The sequence below is a fragment of the Camelus bactrianus genome, chromosome 18 (assembly GCF_048773025.1).
Source record: "Camelus bactrianus isolate YW-2024 breed Bactrian camel chromosome 18, ASM4877302v1, whole genome shotgun sequence".
NCBI lineage: Eukaryota > Metazoa > Chordata > Mammalia > Artiodactyla > Camelidae > Camelus > Camelus bactrianus.
Genome location: NC_133556.1, coordinates 25,802,422 through 25,825,140, shown reverse-complemented (window position 1 = coordinate 25,825,140; position 22,719 = coordinate 25,802,422). Strand labels below are relative to the sequence as shown.

At 52.0% G+C, this 22,719-nt stretch overlaps 2 protein-coding genes across 8 annotated transcripts in view; both read right to left on the bottom strand.

The window, feature by feature from the left end:
* SRL (sarcalumenin) overlaps positions 1 to 7,889 on the bottom strand; it is a 34,900-nt gene extending 27,011 nt beyond the window's left edge. The window contains exon 1 of one of the 3 annotated variants that reach the window (XM_045512718.2): positions 7,633 to 7,889. In XM_045512718.2, the coding sequence (XP_045368674.1) occupies positions 7,633 to 7,693 (61 nt within the window). In that variant the 5' untranslated portion in view covers positions 7,694 to 7,889. The remainder of the gene's footprint in view (positions 1 to 7,632) is intronic. The other 2 variants (XM_045512719.2, XM_074346396.1) reach the window with 2 other exon arrangements.
* A 10,007-nt stretch (positions 7,890 to 17,896) lies between these two features.
* TFAP4 (transcription factor AP-4) overlaps positions 17,897 to 22,719 on the bottom strand; it is a 30,121-nt gene continuing 25,298 nt past the window's right edge. For all 5 annotated transcript variants that reach the window (XM_074346394.1, XM_074346395.1, XM_074346391.1 and 2 more), the window contains 6 exons: positions 22,095 to 22,260; positions 21,887 to 21,985; positions 21,295 to 21,465; positions 20,522 to 20,662; positions 19,759 to 19,914; positions 17,897 to 18,956 (listed from right to left, as the gene is read on the bottom strand). In XM_074346394.1, coding sequence (XP_074202495.1) covers positions 18,762 to 18,956; positions 19,759 to 19,914; positions 20,522 to 20,662; positions 21,295 to 21,465; positions 21,887 to 21,985; positions 22,095 to 22,169 — 837 coding nt within the window. In that variant the 5' untranslated portion in view covers positions 22,170 to 22,260 and the 3' untranslated portion in view covers positions 17,897 to 18,761. The remainder of the gene's footprint in view (positions 18,957 to 19,758; positions 19,915 to 20,521; positions 20,663 to 21,294; positions 21,466 to 21,886; positions 21,986 to 22,094; positions 22,261 to 22,719) is intronic.

Genomic DNA, 22,719 nt, shown 5'->3' with positions numbered 1-22,719 from the left:
GCCACCGGACTTCTATTCCCATCACAGCTCGGACCCAGGCTCATTCTGCTGGATGGGCTCCTTCGGGCCACAGTGAGGGCTGTGGCCCCTCCCTAGTGTTTCCAGACCCCTCCCCAGCCCCCAGGGAGCTTTCCTGGTGCCTTTACCTCCTGGGATAAACTAAACAAATAAGCAGTCTTCTACTACTTGACGCCTGGAGTAAAGGGTAGGAGGAAATTCAGGAAAAACCAAGTAACCAACAGCAGCTGGAAACTGGTGTGTGCAGGTGCACGGAACAGGCAGCTGTGGAGTCAGATGCACATCAGAGATGGAGTGATCAAGGCAATGGCTTTGTCAAGTCCTTACCTATTGCCATCTAGGGAAAATGCTGTGGGAGGCAACCATCTGGACGAGGTCCTAACTGAATGGCCACTTGGAGGAGTACCAGGGGCCGAAGTTTTGGCAGGGACCTGGTGGGGGAGGGAGGGAGGGGGCTCCCCAACCCCAGGGCTCTCCCCTGGCCTAGTTCTGGGCTGAGCTCCCAGCGAAACCCACTTCCTGTGGGCCCAGAACTCCAGGCCAGACTTTGCCTGCACCTGTTTGAGCTCAGAATGCAGTCCCCTCTCCAGAAGGGTCCAAAAATATCTGAGAGGGAGGATAAGGGGAGGAGCTAGCTGGAAGGGGAACAGGCTAGAGAATGTTAGGGGCTGAGGAAGACAGCCACTTGGCTCGGTATTCAGGACCCTTACCAACGGGCTCCAACCCATCAGGGTGGTCTGATCTCCCCGGAACAGGAGCCCCACATTCTAGCCCAAACTGGTCTCATCCCATCCCTGCCAGCGCGATGCTCCAAGTTTCCCCACTTCCACTTTCAGATGCTCCTCCATCTCTGCCTGCACAAATCTTCTCATTCATCAGACATTGTTCATTGCCTTCAATGAGCCAAGCACTGTGCTAAGCGTCAGTGATAGAGCGGTGAACAAATTAAACAAACGCACAGCCCTGTCCTCTTGGAGCTGACATCCAGGGATCGACCCCTTCCTCCCAGTGCCACTGAAACCCAGCCAATCTATGAGGCCAACCTTCCAGCCTTCCTCTGAACTCCAACCAGAGCTGCCGGGGGTGTTAGTTACATTTTTTTTCAGTGCGTGTCATCTCCCCAAATAGAAGTCAGCTCCCGGGGGCAGGGGCATAGCCCTTTCTTGCCTGCACAGTGTAGCCAGCCAGGACCTCGCAACGGGCAGAGCCTGGCCTCAGGGCTGGAGAGCTGGGCCTTTCAGAGATGAACCTCTATCTGCCTCATCTTTCCTTCTTCTCTCGTCAAGCACCCACCTTGTGTGATTCCAGCCCCACCATCCCTCCCCTCGGTTCCTGCAGTGTCTAAATCCCTGTTGCACCCGCACGCATTTTGCTGATCTCATACTGCCCATCACCCTGAACATGAGTCCATCCTGGTTCCCCACCCAGGGCGCAGTTCCTAGGGACGGCCACATCTCTCCCATCTCTTCAGGATCCTGTGCTGAGCCCCTCTTCTCCCCAGGGCTGGCCACATCTCCTGCACTCATTCTGTGTCCTTGAGCACCCTGAGTTGACAGAGGACTAGACGAGGTCAAGTGCTCTCAAGGCTATGAAGGACCAGGACCCCTGAGGGGAGGGTCCACCCAAGAGTCAGAAGAGAAAAGCCTTTTCTCATCACTTAACACCCTTGCAACGAACCTGGGGAGCCTGCCCCAGTGGGGCCAACATTCCACCCGAAATCCTGGGCCCCAGGATCTGGAGCTGGACGGCACAACAGCAACTGTGCCTCCCCGTGGTCCTGATGACATGATCCCAGGAAAGACAGGCTCCTGGGATGGTGCCAGACAGGAGCTGCCCTCCAGCACCATGGTCTCGTGGTCTTCAGAGCCGGGCCTCTGGGCACACCCACCACAAGGGCAGCACCCCCTCCGCACTGGATAGGGAAGAGCTGGAGGGCAGGAGAGGAGGCTGCTGTAGGCCCTGCCTGGGGGTGTCAACAGCTGACCTAACAGCTCAGGCATTTCAAGAGGCAAGGGCAGATTCTGTCCACCCGCCCTGAGCCCCTCCCCCTGAGGATGGCGGCTCAGAAAAGGCTGATCTGGAGCCCTGGACAACTGTGGGCATGTCCCCGGGGCAGAGGAGTGCCTGGGACCTTGACTCTGAGCAAATCTACCTTCGGGGCTGGTGAGGGATGAGGCTGAAACCACATGGGACAGGCGATCATTGAGCCCAGAGAAAGACACAGCACAGGCAGCAGAGATTAGGGAACGACGTCTCTAAAGCCTCTGCTAAACCTGACCCGTATCATTTGCTGAATTACGCCACCCCTTTCGCCTCCTGCTGGGGACACCAAGGCTAGGGGTGAGCAGGGCAGACAGGGCCTCCTGAGCACTGAGCAAGTCCTATAGGAGTGGCCACCAAGGCTCCAGTCCACTCCCTTCCTCCCTCGCTCCCTCCCTCTCTCCTTCAGGGCCAGGTGGAGAAAGCTCCACCCTACAGTTCAGCGCCTTTGTGCCCAGAATCAGTAGACTATCTACTGCCTCAATGCAGTGATTCAGGACTTTGGGTAAGAGCTTGCCCACCAAAGCAATTAGAAATTCCACATTAGAGATGCATTCCTTGAGCTAAAATCTTCTGACTCCTTTAAAATAAACGGTGGTTTGGCAAAGTGACAGTTTAAGTGTTGAGCTCACTGGACCTTTTTGAAATGAATTTCAGGGCATGTCTTATGGGAGGGACAGAGCAAGGCCAGTGCCAGGGAAGAGAAGGGAACCACCAAGGAACCCAACAGGGCAGATGCAGGAGTCCAAAGCCAGACGTCTAGCTCCCAAGTCTGGAAGGCCCCTGAGACGGCAGGTGAGGCAGGTGAACAGTCTCAGAGGGGCCTGGCCTCCCAGAGCCAATTGTGAGAGGACACCAGTCCCCTCAGCTCAAAATGAGCTCCACCGATGAGCCTTGGAGCCTCGGAGGGAGGCCTCACAGCCAGGAAAACACCCAGGAGGAAACCTGAGCCCAGCTGACTCCGCGCCACATGCCCTGCTCCAGTTCCACCAAGGTAACCCATCCCGGTGGAGCCCACACGCAGTGAACATCTGCTGGGTGAACACCTTGGGCATGGAGCTTGGGACCAGAGTTTGTCCCTGTTTTCTGCACATCTGGCTTGAGGGAGCGGGTTCACCAACAAGAGACCAACATTCACTGTGACTAAAATGCTGATTCACTGGCCAACTCCTGGCCTCTTCTCGGCCTGGACTAGACACCAGGCTCTGGGCTGGGCTGGGCTGTCCGATTCCACACATCTCAGGACAACCGGCTTCCCCTTCCAGCTCCTGCGGTTTTTGGGAAGATCAGCATGGCTCCCTCCTCTCTGTGACCCTCACCCTGCTCCACAGCAATCCCCAGTGTAGACAAGGCTCCCCACTCCCTAGCTTAGCTCCCTGGTGGGCACCGGGGCTGCTGAGTGGACCTCAGGTGTGCGGTGTCCCTCTGGGGTCTCCAAGCCTCGTGTCCCCTCAGACCCGCCTCAGACCTGCCCACCTTGCTCAAGTCTCAGATGCTGGGTCACTCCCCCTCCTCTTGCTCCACCCCACCCTCCCCATCAGCCCAGAAATACACCGTCCCCTCTGGTGTTAAAAAAAAAAACACCCTACCTCCACAACCCCACACCCTTACTGCCCTTTATCCCCCACAGACTTAATGCTAAGAGTCTCACTGTGTGAGTACGTCGCCTCCACGGGCTCACGGAATATGCGTGAGCTCGCCAGGACCTGTCCTCGGCATCCTGGCATTCAAGCCAAGGCTACATCTTCCTCAGCTTCCCCAGAGACTGAATGCCTCTCTGGAAGGCATCCTACCCTTTGGTGTCCAGGTCACGCCTCTTCCTGGATCTCCTCCCATCTTCCTGAAACCCATTTCTCTTCTCTCTCCTCCCACCCTCCAGGGGACCAGTCCTTGCATCTCTTCTCTCTGCAACAGCTTCCTTGGTGATCTCACCGCCTCACCCCCATCTTTATCCAGAAAAATCTCATTTCTGGATTCCCCAGACCTGACTGTCCTCCTAAGCTAACTCTCTCTGCCCAGATGTCCCCCAGCACCCAAAATTCATCAGGACCCCAGATGAACTTTTAAAATCAGGTCTTTTATGATCCTGGTCTTTTTTTTTGTTGTTTTCTGGCAAGATCATGCCTGCCATGATCTACCCTAAAACCTCAAGGGCTCCTCCCAGTTCGCCAAGCTGAGGAGTCCCATAGACTCTACCCAGCACTTGTGGGTCCTGCCCTCCTCCATCCGTCTCCCTCACCCAAGTTCACACCCTCCTATGTCTCTGCTCATTCTGTCCCTCCCTAGGAACAACTGCCAGATAGACAGATTTTCCCAAAGCCCTCCAAGGTCAAACACAAAGAAAAGCCCCTCCTCACTCAATACTCCACGCCCCTCACACTTGGGCCCCAACCTCACCTTCCAAACAGACCCCTGACCTCACCTCACTCTGCCTGCCCAGGTCGTCCCTGACTGCACAAGTTTGTCCATCCCCCTCCCTTATGTGGCATCCTTTTTCTCCCAGTTTTCCATGTCTGAATCCTACTTTCTTCAAAGCCCATCTCAAACAGTCCTTCATCTGTAAAACATTTCCTGATCCACCCAGTTACAAATAATCTCCCTGCTTCCTTCCGACTCACCTCACTTTACCTGTCCCTCCCTGTGAGACTTATTTGCGTATGGAGGGCCACAAGGTGGAAGATGCTTTACCTCCCCAACCTGGACTATATGCATGCTAAGGACAAAATGCCTGTCTGAGTTCCCTCAGCACCATACCTATAAAGTAGTAGGTCCGCAATAAACCTGGGATGAATTAATGAATGATGAAGTGTGGCAAGGTGTTTGAATGAAAAGGATTTGCACACTCAAGCAATATTTAAAGGTAAGGGGTTGTGAGCCTGGATTTGGGTTGGATTTAGAGTAGGAGAGGTGCTAAGCCCCATATCTCACAGCAGCAGGCCCCCCCATCCCCAGCCGCCACCCTCCTTCCAGGCCGAGAGGCATGTCCTCCGCCCCTCAGACAGGTCGAACGGAGGAATAGACATCTTCCTTCTCCTGGTCCATAGGAATCAGGCTCCTTCCCAGCCTACCACACCTATGTGAGCACAAAGGGTCAGGTGGATGCGACTGGCCTTGCCTGGACCTCCTTTAGCGGGTGGGGTGAGCAGCCGGGAATTCCAGCTCTGGCCCTAGAAATAGCTGTTTGAGTTTCACTGTCACAGCCAGATGGGAGGCTAACCCAGCACTTCCTAAACTGTGGTTCCACAGGCCACGAAGCCAGGTGCCCACCAGGGGCTTCAATCCAAAGACATGTTTTCTCAGCACCCCCAACCCATCTCATGTGTTCTACAAGGAGTCAGTGGGTCAAGGGCTTCAGTCTTGCCCTGTATCCCGAGGGAAGCTGCCCACAGGCAGAGGGGCTGGGTGTTCAGGGAGGCCTGTCAGAGAGTGCGGGCAGCCGAGGGGAGGACAGGAACTCCCAGGCGGGGTGAGACCAGCACTGGGCTGGGTGTGCCTGCCACAGACCCGCTGTCTGACCTTGAACATGGCTCTCTTTCCTCTGGCTTCCGCTCCCTTACGTGGACAATGAGGAGATAGCAAGCTGTCTCTGGGCTGTTTTCCCCTGTCCTTGAGCTGGCCTGTCCTCAGGCCAGGTCCCTGAGACAAAGAGGAGGACCCTCCCCCACTACACCGTGGTCACAGAGGACTGGTCAGGGGAGACTGTGGGGCCCATCACCCTGGTCCAGAGGACCACAGGAGCAAGGTGGGCACAAAGGAAGGAAGGGCAGCTCCCTCGGATCCCCCCAGGAAGCAGGAAGGGGGCAACAGAGAAGTCTGCCTGCCATCCAGCGAGGGGCAAGCGACACAGGCCTGGAAATGAGGATTCGGCAGCAGGGTGGGAAGTTCAGGAGCAAAGCTGCTGCCTGTGGGCTCGGTGGCATTTACCGAGTGGCACAATTCTAGGGGAATATCAACCAGCAGGAAGGACTGTCATTATGGGAGTAGGGGGACATCACCCTTATGGCTGGAACCTCCCCCCTCAACGTGGTACAGGAAGAATCCATCTTTTGGAGTGTGCAGTCTGCAAAGGGAGGGGTGATAAAATCCACCCCAGCCATGAGCAGGGTTGAGGAGGGAGAGAACCTCACCCCCTGGTGGACCCTTCCCTGGAAGCCAGGCCAGGGGCACCGCGGAGTCCAGGAAGGAAGGAAGGAAGGAAGGAACGGGCCTGCGAAGAGAGGACCTCTGCACAAAGCACTCGCCTGCCTCCTTTCTCAAAGGCAAGATCCCCCAGTGAGGCCCGTGGAACTTTCCAGATGTCCAGTTCCCTTGCTGGGAGGAAAGATAAAGGATGTCCCTAAAAGGCTAAAAGCTCCTGGGACTGCAGTGGAAGCAGAGTGAGGCGGCAGCTGGGGCTGGGCAGGGCGGGGGAGGGCTGTGAGGGGAGAGGGTGGCAGTGGCTCCTGGGCTCAGGATCCAATTACACGGCTGTTTCCATACTTAGCCACCTGACAGCCGCTTGGAATCCTCGCCACCCTGGCCACTGCAGCCCCGTGGAGCCCAAATTAACTCAAGGGCAGACAAGGGCAGGGCCCAGCGGCACATGCGAGGCCGGAGCCCCCTGCCTTGGTCTCTAACCCTGGAGGGAACGGCTTCTGCTCTTGCCTGCCTGGGGCTCTTCTGTCTGGGTATGGGTCCTCAAGAAATGGAACCTCAAAGGTCCCATGATCCCCAGTGCAAATGAAGCCTGCAGTCCTGAAAAGACAAAGCAGGACTCCCAGATTCCTGGCGGGGGGGGGGGGTCCTCAGAGCACCCCTAGAGCATCCCTAAGGGGAAATCAGCCCTAGGAATCTCAGGAACAGAGGTGGCAAAATGCTCTGGTACCCCCTCTGTGCCTATAAATAACTGCCATGCTGTAACCGGAACCACCGCCTCTGCCACACAAAGTGCTGAGATGTCAAAGGAAAACCATGGCATGCAGGCCCCAGCCCCCTTCTAGTGAAGCCCCCAGCCCAGCCGGCTCCACTCCAGAATGACTCCTGTTCCTCCTCTGAAACATATCTGATTTAGTTACTATCCCAATCCCCAACTGTCATCTCCAACCCCATCCCAAACTGACCCCCATTCTATCCCACTGTTCCCAAGCCATGCCCCCACCCCCGTCCTCAATCATGCAAAGCCAGGCCCCCGCCTGATCTCCACTATGTGGGAGGGTCAACTCATCGACATCCAGGGCCCCCCCTCACCTCCAAGATCAGGGTCTTCTGTCCATCTAGGAGGCTCCAGTCTTGGCTTTTGGGGTTCTCTTCTCCCACATCTACTGGCCAGCCCTTCTCTCCAGCCCCTGGCCCCTTGCTCAGGCCTCGCACATGCCTGCACCTCTTGGTTCACTGCTTCCACTCCCTCTGGCCCCCTCACAAGCTCCTGACCATTCTCGGGTCTCTGCACCCCGCACTTTCTAGGGGAGACCAGCCAGGAGCAAAGGGCTTCCATCAGCCCCAGGAATCATGGAGGCCTTATGCTCCATCTGCCGCCCTAGCCACCCACCCCTCGGGGGTGCATGGGGTCGCGGACGACAGGGGTGGGGGTCATACCTGCTTGTCCTGGGAGCAGGAGCGAGGCCATGAAGCAACAGAGCAGAACCAGCGCCCTCATGGTGACTGCCAAGAGAGCCCAGCTGCTCCTCGCCTCTATTTATAGGGCAGGTGGCAGCGCGGGGCGGGAGAGAAGGGTCACACAGTCACTGGGGCAACTGGGAGGACGTGATGGGGAAGCCGGGCAGACCCCGCAAGGCGCACAGGAGGCGCGCTCTGCCACTGCTGCACCAGCTGTCAGGCCCCAGAAGGCAGGGCCCCGCCTGGATTCTCTCCCCCAGCGGCCCTGGGGCCACGTGACCGGGTCACAGGGTGGAGGTAGCGGAGAAGAACTGGGGCGTCTTTTGGGTCAGGTCTGAGTCGGGGACCAGGTCTTCCCAGCATCTGCTGGAACTTGAACCAAAGTCTGGGTGAGACAGTGACCTTCAGACCTTCACGTGCCTCCGTTTTGTGAACGCAGAAGTCGTAGGACAGAGCAAGAGAGGTCCTCTTTGACAGACACTGACACTCGTCTCAGCCCCTCCCCGAATCTCAGGTCTTCTATGTGCTTTCCATTTAAACTGGCTTCACTGAGGCACCACCGACACCCAGCAAACAGCATATTCAAAGTGCACAGTTCGATATGTAACCATAACCAAAACAGTGAACAGATTCCTCACTCCCAAATTTTCCTCATGTCTCTTGATAATCTCTCCCTCCTGCCCCTCCCTAGGCATCCACTGATCTGCTTTCTGTCACTAGACATGAGTTCACATTTCCTAGATTTTGATATAAATGCAATCATACCACATGTGCTTTTTCATCTGGCTGCTTTCACTCGGTGTAACTGTGCTGAGATTCATCCCTGATGCGGCGGGGACAGGGAGGCCACGCCTTCTGACTCTGAGTGGTATCCCGCTGCCTGGCCGGACAACAGTTTGTCATCTATTCACCTACGAGAGACTTTTGGGTTGTTTCCAAGTTTTGACTATTACTAATAAAGCTGCTTTGAAAATTTGTATAGAATTCATTACGACACACGCTTTCATTTCTCTTGGGTAAATACCTAAGGGCAGAATGGCTGGGTCACATGGCAAGCATCTATTTAATTTTTCCTAAGATGACTGTATCACTTTACATTCCCACCACCAGTTCCTCTACAGCCTTGCCAACGATTGGTATGGTCAGTCTTTAAAATTTTAGTCATTCTTACAGGTGTTACACCCTGCAGTTTTATTTTGCATTTTCCTAACGACTAACGATATTCAACATGTTCCCAAGCGTGTATCTGTCATTCACTTCTTTGGTGGGTCTTTGATGCAGTGCCTGTTCAAACCTTTTGCCCATTTTTTATGGATTGTTTTCTTTTACTGAGTTTTGAGGGTTCTTTATACATGCTGGCGACCAGCCCTTAATCAGACATATCATTCGTAAATATTTCCTCCCAGCCTGTGCCTTGTCTTTCATTCACAATAAGTGTCTTTCAAAGAGCAGACTCTCTTCATTTTTATCAAGTCTCATTTATGAATTTGTTCCTTTATGAATTATGCTTTTGGTGTCAGACTTAAGAACTCTGCCTAACCTAAGGTCACAAAGATTGTTACCTGTTTTCTTCTAGAAGTGTGATCGTTTCAGGTTTTACACTTAGACCTATGATTCATTTTCTGCTAATCTCTCTTAATATGTTGCAAGATGTAGACCAAAATTTAGATTTTTACAAATGGATATCCAGTTGTTCCACCACAATTTGTTAAAAAGACCATCCTACCACCACTGTATTGCCTTTGCACCTTTTTTTGAAAATAAGTTGACCATATAAATGTGTAACTATTTCTGGACTATATTCTGCTCCGCTGATCTACGACATGTCTAACGCCTGACTAGTACCTTGCTGCCTTGATCACCATGGCTTCCTAATAAATCTTGAAAACAGGTAGTGTGAATCCTCCAACTTTGATCTTCTTTTATTAAGTTGTTTTGACTGTTCTAGTTTCTTTACACTTTCACATGAATTTTGGAATCAGCCTGTCAATTGTTTTTTAAAAAGCCTTCTTGGATTTTAATTGGGATTACAATGAATCTATAGATCAGTCTGAAGAGAACTGACAAGTTATCAAATGCAACGGTTAATTTTATGTGACAACTTGACTAGGACGTGGAGCCCAGTTGTTTGGTGTAGATGTTGCTGTGCAGGTGCTTTTTAGACATGCTGAATATTTAAACCTGTAGCCTCTGAGTCAAGCAGATCACCCTCCCTAGTGAGGGTGGGCCTCGTCCAATCAGCTGAAGGCCTTAAGAGAAAAGACTGAGGTTCCCCAAGCAGGAAGGAATTCTGCCTTCAGACTACAGACTGCAACATCGACTTGCCTGACTTTCCAGACTGCCGGCCTCCCCTGTGGATTTCCGACTTTCATTCCCCACAACCTCCCTCTGCAAATACACATCCCACTGGCTCTGATTCTTGAGAGACCCTGACTGACACACTGAGTCTTCCAATCCATGTTCAGGGCTGGGGGGGCTCCCTGTGAGGGAGGAGGCAGCGCTCAGTCACAAGAGAGAAACGGACGTCAAAGCGAACGAAGCATCTGCTCTCAGAGACTTCGCACAGACGAGAGGCGGGACGTCACCATCTCACAGTGGAGCCCGAGGCTCAGGGCTGAAGGGATATCTTCAGCATTACCAACTAAGAACAGAGCTGCTGGGTTGGAACCTAGATCTGCCTGCCTCACAAACCCGTGGCTTCTCCCATCCGTCAAGTGACCTCCATCTGGGGAGGAGAGGAATCAGCACATCAGGGAAGAGGGTGGAGCACTGGGGGGCAGGGCGTGGAGAACAGACAGACATCAGGGGAACCACAGTAACGCAAACCAGGCAGACGGGGAAGAGTGAGCCCAGCACTGCTTAAAGGGTTAACTGCATTTGATTTAAAGATGCCCTGTTTGGCTCAAACAGATCCTTGTACACCCGTGGTCACAGCCGAGATGATGCACAACAGCCAAAAGGTGAAAACAGCCCAGGGGCCCATCAGCAGATGAATGGATAAACCAAACGTGGCCCCCCCATACAATGGGATATTATTCAGCCATCACAGAAGAATGAACTTCTACTATGGGCCACAACACGGATAAACCCTGAACACGGATAAACCCTGAACACGGATAAACCCTGAACACCTTATGCTGAGTGAAACAAAGGACAATGTATCAGTTTGCTGGGGCTGCAGTAAAGCCAGTATCAAAGCAAGTATCACAAGAAAGCGAGTCACATGTATTTTCTGGTTTCCCAGTACATACAAAGGTTATGTTTACATTATCCTGTCGTCCACTAAGTGTGCAACAGCATTGTGTCTAAAAAACCCAAAGTACACACCTTAATTAAAAATACTTTATTGCTTAAAAATAAATGCTAACCATCATCGGAGACTTCAGCGAGTCATGATTCTTTGTGCAGTAGTAACATCAAAGATCACGGATCACAGATCACCGTAACAAATACAATAATGATGAAAAACTTTGAAATACTGTGAGAATTACCAAAATGTGACCCAGAGACAAGAAGTAAGCAAATGCTGTTGGAAAAATGGCACTGACAGACTTGCTCAAGGCAGGGTGGTCACAAACCTTCAGTCTGTGAAAAATTCTATTAAGTGAATGCATAGAGACAGAAAGGAGATAAGAGGTTCCCAGGGATAGGTGCAGGGGTGAACGGGGAGTTAATGTTTAATGGGTACAGAGTTTCTATTTAGAATGATGAAAAAGTTGTATAGATGGGTGGTAGCGATGGTCACATGACATTATGAACGTACTTAATGCCACTGAACTGTACACTAAAAACAGTAATTTTTATATTAAATATAGATATATTTTTACCACCACTTTTAAAAATTGGAAAATAAAAGAAGACACCCTGTTTGGAAAATGAGATTAAAAAGGAGGGTCAACAATCCCACTCCTGGGCATATATCCAGAGGGAACCTTAATTCAAAAGACACCTGCATCCCCATGTTCACAGCAGCACTATTTACAGTAGCCAATACATGGAAACAACCTAAATGTCCATTGACAGATGACTGCATAAAGAAGTTGTGGTATATTTATACAATGGAATACTACTCAGCCATAAAAAAGAATAAAAATGCCATTTGCAGCAACATGGATGGACCTGGAGAATGTCATTCTAAGTGAAGTAAGTCAGAAAGAGAAAGAAAAATACCATATGATATTACTCATATGTGGAGTCTGAAAAAAAAGACAAATATTTATATATATAGAACAGAAACAGACTCACAGACATAGAATACAGACTTGTGGTTGCCAGTGGGGAGGTAGATGGGAAGGGATAAACTGGGAGTTCAAGATTTTCAGATACTGACTGGTATATATAAAATAAATAAACAAGTTTATACTGTACAGCACAGAGAAATATATTCAACATCTTGTAGTAGCTCATGGTGAAAAAGAATATGAAAATGAATATATGTATATTCATGTATGACTGAAGCATTGTGCTGTATACCAGAAACTGACACAACACTGTAAACTGACTATACCTCAGTAAAAAAAGAAAGAAAGAACTTGAAACACTGAGAGACTAAATAAATTGTCTAAATTCACAAAAAAAAAAAAAAAAAAAAAAGGAGGCTCGACTTAATGGAAGATAAACTCTCAGGTCATCAGTTCCTAAGCAGACTTTACTTAGCCCCAGGAAACCTCCACACTGGTTTCACCCTCCAGTCACCCACTGCTGCTGCCTTTCCAGAGCAAAGACCTCATCTTTCCCAGACTCAGTCTTTAGACAGAAGCTGCCAGAGCCCTCAGACTAAGGGTCCTCACCCTCAAAGGGTTCGGGCCCTCTTTGGCAAGCGACTCACTAGATATTTCCACACCTCAAACAGTTCCTCGAGGGCTGGGAAATCCAACTCAGACCCAGACAATGCAGGCCCCAGTGTCTGGACCTGTTCCAGACTCAACATGAACAGTGGGGCAAGAAGCCTTCACCAAGGGGACTCTCTCCTTTACACCAGGAATTAGAGGCCATCCCCCTTAGAAGGACCCAAATTTCCACCCAGTGCAGGAACCCCCCTGCAGTAACTCTGACAGAGATCTCTGCTTGAATACCCTCAGTGACAGGGAACTCACTACCAGAGGGCACTAACTCTGCTGTTTTGACTACGATGTTGTGAGGCCCACAGCTAGCCTCAGTGCTCAGATCTCCTCCCCCAGCCCCGCCACCTCCCCTGACCTCAAACAAGTGGTCCCCCCATTAACCCTAAGTGCCTGTCCACCCCAGCATGATTCCTTCTCCCTACAAGGGAACAGATTTTCCTCAATTCCCTTTCTGAATGTTTAGAGCATTCTCTTTATCTCCCACCAGGTGAGAGGCAACTGGAGAGAGACAGCTAATCTCTGGAACGTGTACAGCACCCGGGCCTCCTCCAGTCACTTTGCCGTTTCCTCTTTAATTTGATCCTGAGGCCGCCATGGAGACAGGCTGCAGCAGCCGGGGGAAACTGTGACCCAGGACCCCTAATTCAGGAAACTCTGCAGCTGTCACTCTGAGCTTCTTTTCAACACCAGGGGCGTGGAGTGGGGGAGGGCCGGCTTGGGGAGCACATTCCTTTCTACAGCTGTCGAATTTAGGGCCCGTCTTGCCCCCACCACCCCCAATCCTACCCCCTCCTCTCAGTCAGCACGCGCTCATGTCAATCAACACAGAAACCTGCAACTCAGCAGGGCAAGAGAAGAGAGGGGACCCAGGCAGGGGACAGCACGAGCCCCACCCCCAGCCCAGGACTTACAGGGCAAGGGAGGGCAAGCAGAACTCCAGTGAGAGTGAAAAAGACAGATGTCACCAGGACATTAGCACCCAGGAAAGCACAGCTGGACCAAGAAGGGACAGTGGGATGGGCTCAGGTGGGACAGGGGAGAGCCAGAGACAACAAAATCTGAGGCTAAGCCAGCCAGCTCCAAAAGGTGGCTGGAGGATTTGCATGTGCTTTATGTACTGGTCTGCAACCAGTTAACCAGCCCCTAAGGAGGCCAAGGTCACAGGAAGGCGCCCCTCTCACCTTTGTGCTAGACAGCCCTTCAAACCTGTCACAGGGCTGGGGCAACTGCTCTACTGCCAGGGATGACCCCGAATCAGAACACAAGCAGCATTTATTGATCATAACGCACCTTGTACCAGAGGAGCACAAAGATGGCGCTTAAATATTCATAAAGTACAGCAAGAAAGCAAGAACTGGAAGTAATAGGAGCCGAAAACCGCACAAAGGCAGGCACACAGAATGGAGCCATTCTTAAGGCTGATACAAAAGCAAACAGCACTCAATACATAAGTCCTCCCACGTGTGTAACTTGATCACTTGCCAATTCCCGGTGTCCTTAAAATAAGAACAAACCAACTGTATGGGAGAAGTGAAATTATTTCTGCTACTGAGACTCGACAGGAATTTCTTCTGAGGATCTTCATAAAGAGGACACGGTGTAATGCGATGACCCCTGGGATCAGAGCAGACGTACATTTCCCATGAGGTTTAATCTCTTAATAAACACCCTTAAAATAGGGTCGGGGAGGCCACCAGGAACCAAGAAGGCCCAGTCCCCTCCCAAAGAAACCACCACCAAAGACAGTCAGTGGCATATGCTTAGAATGTTTCTCAGGGCTGGGGGATATAGCTCAGTGGTAGAGCTCATGCTTAGCATGCATGAGGTCCTGGGTTCAGTCCCCAGTAACTCCAGTAACAACAAAAAACGTCCCTCCTCCTCCACTGACAGTTTACCACCCCACACGCCAGTGGCAGAATCAACAGCCTGGCACATTCAGGAGACAGTACCTATTAAAATACATTCATAACAGCCATAAGTTGGAAACAACCTAAATGTCCATCGTTAGGTGACTGGCTAAACAAACTGTGGCATATTCATATAATGCAGTATGCTTAGCAATAAGAATGAACAAACTGCTGATATATAAAAACATGCATGAATCTCAGAGAATTATATTAGGAGACGCCAGACAAAAAGAGCATTGTATATACTGTACAATTTGTATGAAGATCTAAAATAAGCAAAACTAATCTACAATGATAGAAATTAAAACCCTGGTGAGGTTCCACTCTACACCTACCAGATTGTTTGGTGGGGGGGCGGGGGTAGGGATATAAAATAATCTGACAATATCAAGTGCTGTTGAGACGATGCAGAACAATTCCAATTCTCAAAAATTGCTGCTGCAAAACGGGATACAACTGTACACACGCATACATGAGTGAGAGCAAGTAAAACATAAAATCTGAATAAGCCCTGTGGCCTGCACCGAAAGCAACTACCCCTCATTTCCATGTTGTAGTTTAGGTATGCAAGATGTTAGCACTGAGGGAGGCTGGGTGAACAGCGGACAGGACTTCCCTGTACATTTCTACAATTATTTCCAAATTCAAAATAAGTCTTAAAAAATAAACCACTTGAGGGCTTGGTGGGTGCTGGCAACTTGGATGTATAATCAGTTTGTGAAAACTCACGGAGCTACACACATCGGTTATAAGCCCTCTTGTAGTATACGTTATACCTCAATAAAAAGGTTTTCAAAACAGGTTTTGTTGAACACTGCATTGATCGTGTCTCTCCTAGACCCCTCCCCTTCACAAAAAAAAAAGTCCAAGCTTCCTAGCGTGACCTGGAAGCCCTCTACGATCCGCTTCCCACATCTTGTACACTTCTTCATCCTCCAAGGCAGTGTCCACACTGCCCGCAGGACACTGGGCCGTCTGCGTACCCCATGCCTGGCTCCCACGTGCCCCCGATGCAAGGACCCGCGCCGCCCCACTCCGTGTCCAGGACTCCCAGACTCGGCAGAAAGGGAAAATGAGATATTTCGTGCGTAGTTCCCTACTCATCAACTATGCTGAAATGACAACGTTTCGGACCCTGTGGGTTAACGTTTTAAGTAAACGTGTTATTAAAATTAATGTCATCTGTTCCTTTCTGACCGCGGCCTCTAGACCACAGTAAGTCACGTGTGCGGCGCGCCGGACTTCCGCCCGGCAGCGCGGGCGCCACCACCCGGGGCGGAAGAGCGCGCGGGGAAGTGGGCGAGCGCCTCCGCACGGGGGACACGCAGGAGCCGCACATTTGCAGCGTTTGAGTGCGGAGCCTGCGTGGGAGTGAGAAGGGGAGCCTCGGACGGAGAGGGGCCGCGGGCGGGGCCAGAAGAGATAGCAGTCCGGAGCGCGGGAGAGCGCCTGAGGCTCCAAAGAGCATGCGCACCGAGGGACGGGGCGGGGCGAGTCCGGGAAGGGGCGGGATCGTGGCCGCGCCCCTGACTTCCGCCGCCTGCTGGTGAGACCGCCTACGGTCGCTGGGCGCGCCACAGGTCGAAGGAGGGGTTATGCCTCAGGCCCCGCCCCCGAGCCCCCACTGTGACCTATAGGAACTGAGTAGTCCCGCGGGCACCAGTAGGAGGCGGAGCCTCCGCCCTTGCTGGGCCAGACGTCCTGGTTCCACAGCGCCCTCTGTTGATCCCTTTAGGGGCTGCATGGAAACCGTCGGACGCGCCTTGCACCTAGCCAAAAGGGGTCGCTCTGCTGACCTCGGGAAGGGGTCTCCCTGCCCAGATTCCAGCTAAGCCCCTCCCCTCAAACACGTATTTAATTTATGTAAATATATCTAGATATACCCAAAGAGAGGAAATTACAGTCATGAGAGAAACTCAAAAAGCTAAATATGTAATATCATATACTGTAAACGGATATTTACAGTATAGGACACTTTGGGATAGGGTGCTGTTGCCAGGGTCTGGGTGGACCGCAAAAGGACATGGGGGAACACTGGGGATGAAGAAACTCATTTATATCTTGATTGTGGTGATGGTTACACAACTGTATACATTTGTCAAAACTCCTACAACCAAAAACTAAAAAGTATGAATTTTACCGAACATAAATTACACTTTAATTCTTTTTAAATTCTAAACAACGAAAAGTTGTCAGGGATTCAGAGGGAAGAATGGAGAGAGACGGAACAATGGGTAAGGGGTTCATTTCTGAGTGATAGAAGCGTTCTTGAACTAGACAGAGGTTGCACAGCAGTGTGAATGTAGTAAATGCCACTGAATTGTTATTTTAGTTAGTTATTGAGTAAATTTATTTAGAGAGATGTACACTGCATAGATAGGGTGCAGGCTGTCTCAGAAGGCAAGAGAAAGGCCAAGAGGTGCAGGGGTTGGGTGTTTAAAAGTAGATACACACTCCATAGACAGTTTGGGCCATCTTGGAAGGTGAGGGAACAAGAGGGGCCTTATTTTTTTTTAAGGTTTTTTTTTTTTTTTAAGCTTTTTAGGGGGGAGGGAGGTAATATTTATTTTTTTTTTTAATGAAGGAATTGAAGATTGAACCCCAGACCTCCAGCATGCTAATAAGCATACACTCTACAACTGAGCTGTACCCTCTCCGCTGAATGCCTCACTTTTAAATGCTTAATTTTAAGTTATTTGAATTTCACTAAAAAGTACTAAAAAAAAAAAATGCAGACTCCTGCCTGCCTTTCTATTCAACAAATTCATGTCTAGAGGCATTCATTGTGGAGTGAGATGTGAACCAGCTCTTCAGCTCTGGCCTCAGTCCCCATGTGCCTGTCACGTACCAGAGGAAAAGCAGGTCGAGAAAGAGATGCTCTAAAGTAGTCTCTGGTCATGAAGAATTAAGAAATTTAAAGAACCAGCTCCATACCAATTAAGCTGCAGTCACCTTGTGCCATTATGATTTCCAACTTTCAGAAGAGAAAACTGAGTTTCAGAGATCAAGTGCTTTGCCCAGGTTGGACCTGACCGCTGGCAGACCAACTCCAGGACCTGAGCTCTTAAACACACCATGAGGGAGTGCTCCCTTCCCTTCTATAGATGAGGATACTGAGGTTCAGAGAGGTCACACAAGCTAAGGAAGTGGCAAAGCCTAGTGATCAATCAGGACCCCTGAACATCCTGTGTCCTTTCTCTAGGAGATAGGAACCTATGGTCTGGTTGTTCATTCTCTCCTTGCCTCCCATAAAGGAGTTGGGAGCCCCTCATCCCACCCCCAACACCATCTCACATCTCTGCAGAACACCCAGAATCATTTCAGGGAATCTGAGGACCCTGATTGCTTAATCACACCACATGCAAGTTGGGGGAGTCATCATGCTTACCGACATCCAATCCTCCCCAGTGGGCCCAAATAGCAACCCCTACTCTACCCTAGTAAGCCTTTCCCAGCTCCTTAGGACAGCATGCATCCAGGAGACACAGAATCTAAAAAACAAAGTACAAACTTTATTTTGTTTCTTTATAAAGGCACGGTGGCCTCTTGGTTTTTACCCCCCACTTTCTTAACAAAATATAATAGCTTCTCCTTGAACACAAAAAAAGACCTCAAAATTGTAAAAAACAAAACAACAAAAACCCAAAAAAAAAAAAAAAAAACCAAAACCAAAAAAGAACCAACAACAAACAAAACAAAAAGAGAGAGACAATGACTTTTCTGGGGTGTAAGATGGGAAACCTGGAGGGAGAGGTGAGGGCCCGGAGGTGGTGGAGAGTGGTGGTTCCTAGTGCTGAGACAAGTCGGGGAGGGGAGGGAAGAAGGGCAGCAGCAAACCCCAACCGAGAAGCAACTTAGACCCCCGGACCCTCCTCGGAGAGCCCTGACCCCAGCTGGACCCCCAACCCATGTAAGTGCTTAAAGGAGGAAGAACACCAAAAAGAGGAGGGAAGGGGGAGTTAAAAACTGACCGTTGTAGGGCTGGCTCTGGGGAGGGCAGAAATACATTGGGGTTTTGTTTGATTTTTTTCCCTGTTCTTAAAAACATGGTTCAATGAAAAAAATGCTTTTTGGCGGAGAGAGGCCAGGCACCTCAGTGTCCGCTTCCCCAGCCTCCGGGGCCGAGGCCCAGCCCCAGGTGTCCCGGTGCTCCCACGTGCTCCTGCCACCCCAGCCCGGACCTCGGGTTGGGTGGCTTTGCTCAAAGGTCGATTTACAGTATTGAAAAAGAGGTCATAAAAGAGACCCAAATGATGCCGTAATTTTGTAAAAATTCCTCATTCGTTCACCCTCGTCTCTCCCAGTTGCTACCCCGCCCCCTCCAGCCCCCAGAAGGGAGAGGAGGGCTGGGGGGTAGTCAGGGAAGCCCCCCGTTCCCTGCCGGCTCCTCCCGGCTCTGGTCCATGGCGTCGCTGTCCGAGGCCTCTGAATCGGAGGCGGTGTCGGAGGCGTGGGCCTCGGGGCAGCTGCGGACCGGCTTCACGATGACCGCTCGCCGCTGTTCCTCCTCCTGCTCCTGCCTTTCCTGGGTGCCCTCGATGTGCTGGATCGCCTGGGGGAGAGGCTGCAATAAGGATGGCGGGACCACGTGGACAGCCATCTTCCCCACCACCCACAAACAGCCCCCAGAAAGGTCCAGAAGCAAGCCTGGTAAAGCACCAGCAGCCTGCCAGAGTCAGGAGAAACAAATTCTAGAAGCCCTCTGCTGAGCTGAAAACAGCTGGAGGAGAGGACAGTGCCTGGCTGTTTGTAAGTCACAAGCATGTTTCATTTATTTGTATATTTCAAAGCCTGTGTGTTCACTTTTGGAAGGTCTCTGTTATTAATTTTATGATTCAATCTGTTGGGTTTACATCCAACTCAAATTTCAGGGCTTCATGCACCTCTTTTCTGTTTCAGTGTTTTGGGTTCAGTTGTTTCTTTCTTTGCAGTGTTGTCTCTGCCTGAGACTGGGCACAGCTGTAACTTAAGGACTGATCCTCAGAGCTGATCATCTCTTTTCTTCCTCCTCTTTAGGAGGCTGCCACTGCCACCTCCACCCACATCCCAGGTCCTGGATCAACCCAAGAGCTGGATGCAGGAACTCTGAAAGCAGGAGGCTCTGAGAACAAAGAACCCGCTCAGCAAACTCCACATGGAGGGAAGGAGTGGGGTCTTCCAGGCCATCCTGTTCCCACTCTGCACCCCTCACCCCAGATGCAGAGATGGAGACCCATCTGGCTTCCAGACTTCCTTGCCACAACGCTCAAGCCCTGTCTCAATCCCCTCCAGCCTCCCACTTTCTAAAATCCCCTCAAAGGGCCTGTTCCCAGATGATGACCCCCAAATGCTGCCCCCTCCCCAAACCCAGATACCTGCACGATGGTGTCCAGATTTTGCCGGGATGTGGAAACAGAGTTGATGACCGAGGAGGGGCCCATGGTGACGACGTTGATGTGGTGGGAGGGTGGGGGCGCCGGTGCCGGCACGATCACCGTGGGGTGGTGGGTGGGGGCCGGAGTAGGCAGGAGCTGCGAGACAGAGGCCCTCGGCCTTTCTCCAAAGGTTCTGGGAGCTGCCCCTTCCCTTCCATCCATCACAGAGGGTGTAGGACTGCCCTCCAAAACCATCTCCCTCTGCCTACTGCTTGGAGAGCCTCCACCGACCACTCCAGCCCATTAGCCTCCTTCACTCAGTGGGGCTGCCCAGTTTGTGACCCTCTTATTTAAGAAATGAAGAAAAGCCGCCTGGAGAGGGGCTTCCCACTGTCTGAGATTGAGTGGCCCTCCCTCTCCAGAGCCAAGCTGCAGTTCACATCTAATAAATACAGTGGTGATATGGAGTTTAGACTGAATTTAGGCAGCCAGGGTTCAAATTCCTGTAAATTGTTAAGGGTCTTGGGCATGTTATTAAACCTTTCTGGATCTTCATTTCCTCATCAGCAAACTAGGAGTAGTAACAGCTCAGGTCTCAAAGGGCTGCTACAAGGATTCAATGTAACAATGTATGCAGGACACCTGAAGTCAGAACCCTCCACATGACCATGACTGATGCCCTGGGTCCACCCTGCGGCACCAATGTTGAGTCTGAGAGAGCCAGCGCAGGCCCAAACAGCCCCTCGGGGCACGTCCTGCTCACCTGGGTCCGCAGGTGCTGCTGCTCCCGCTCCAGCTTCTCCTGGTGCAGCAGCCGCACCTGCTCCTGCTGCTGCTGCAGCTGCACCTGCTGTGCGATCACCTTGAGCTTTTCCGGGTACATATGGGCCTCCAGCGAGCGCACCTGGCGGGTGGAGCGGCAGGATCAGGGACAGGGCCCAGACCACACCCTGCCCCCACCACCACTACACACGGGGCCCTCAGACTGCCGAGGTCAGTCTCCCGGCTCCTATTCACTCCTGCTGCAAACTCTAGCACAGAGACCACCACCCTCACCACCCTCGGTGTAGAGACCAAAGTCCTGACCCATAGCCCACCAGGCTGCCGTGACTCTTCTCACCTCCAGCCGTGGTGCTCCCTTCCTGCCTCCCTCCAGCCCCCAGGCCTTTGCCCATGCTGTTTCCTCTGCCTGGAGCACCATTCTCCCGTCTCTGCACCATTAGCTTTGAGACTCACCCTCCCAACCTCGGCTCAGCTACTTTCAGAGTAGCTATGGGGCAGCCTCTCTGAAACCAGTCCAGCACCCTCCTCGCCCACTGTTCCCTCATGGCCTTTATCACAGCTGTATGTTTATAATGTGAGATTGTAACTGACTCATTTCCCCCCATGCAGACGGTGACCCCCAATGGACCCTGTCTGATTTGCTCCCCAATGGACGCCCCACTCCGAGGCCTGGCACAAAGCAGAAGCTCCTATAAGTAACTGCTCAGAGGGAGGAAAGGAAGAGAGACAGTCTGCATCCCACGCCTGCCTCACCTGCTCCTCCAGCATCATGCGCACCGAGCGCTCCTTGTCCAGCTGCTGCCGGAGCTCGATCATCTCCCGCCGCAGGTCCTCTGCCTTCTCATCCTCCCAGATGTCTGGCGAGCCAATGCCCTCATCCTTGTCCTCTGCCCGCCGCCGCTTGGGGGATGAGCCGCTCAGCTCCTGGGGACCCCAAGAGGATCAGTGAGTGTGCCGTGACACAGCATATACCACCACCACCGCCAGGGAGGTGGGGAGCTCCGTTAAGATCCCAAAGCTGTCAAACCCAGGTGCACTGGCACTAGGGAGCCCCCTTCTGCAAATTCAGCAGCCAAAGGCCAGAAAGGGAGGCAAATGGATCTGCTTCCCAAAAGCCACCCGGTTCCTTCCAGAGCCCACTCCACTGCCCGTGACTGTTGCTATCCCAGGGTTAGGGCAGGAAGGCAAGTTCCGGAAGTAGGCAAGTCAGTGGGGAGGAAGGGCCCTGTAGACACATCACAGTCCCAAGCCAGCGGTGGGGCCCCGACACGCCCATGCCAGGGAGAGGGAGCCAGGAAGAGGGCACAGGGCGCTAAGGTGACTGGAGGCCTCCGCAGGGTGCTACCTGGATAAAGCGCTTGAGCTGTGTATTCTGCTGCAGGAGCCTGGTCTTCTCCTGTTCCAGGGAGAAGATGTATTCCGCTGTCTGCTGGAGAATGGCTGCCTAAGGCCAGTAGGGACGAGTCAGGAATCCAGACTGACATCATCTCCCGAATCTCTCCCCTGCTCCAGCCCACCACCTCCTCCAGCAAGTCCTCCTGGCCCTCGCCCACCTTGCTGAGCTTCTCTCCATCTGTGTGTGGGATGAGGGTCTTAAGGGACTGGAAGCCCGCATTGATGCTCTGCATGCGCCTCCGCTCGTTGCTGTTGGCGATCTCCCGCCGAATCCGCCGCTCCTGGTCCCGCTGAGTCTCAGGCGTCAGTGGAATGTTGGCAAGGCTGCAGGGAGGACAGGGACAGGCTCAGGCTAGGTGTCCTCTGTGCCCTGCCCCCAACCTCCAGAGGGACCTGAGTGTAACTTGCATCCCTCCAGCTACAAAAGATACCAGCTCTCTGATGCCTACACCCCCAGCAGATAGGGGGGTGATGGAGTAGTGTGCTGGCCAGCAGGTCTGAGTAGGACCCAGAAACCCGCATGGCTAAGAATCTCTGTGATTCGGATGCAGGTGGCCTCAGATGATAATGACCTGAGACATCTGCTCTTGGGACACCTCTGAGCTCCTTGCTATGCATCTGGACCCCCTCCTTCAGGGTTGCAGGCTTGAGAACTGAGGAAGATATCCCTCTTCCCTTCCCATCCACACAGCCACAAGCTCCGACATAAGCCTCCAGCCCGGCCCTAGACCATGCGCTAAGACTTCAAGGACAAGACAGGTACCACTCACACCAGGAAGAGGA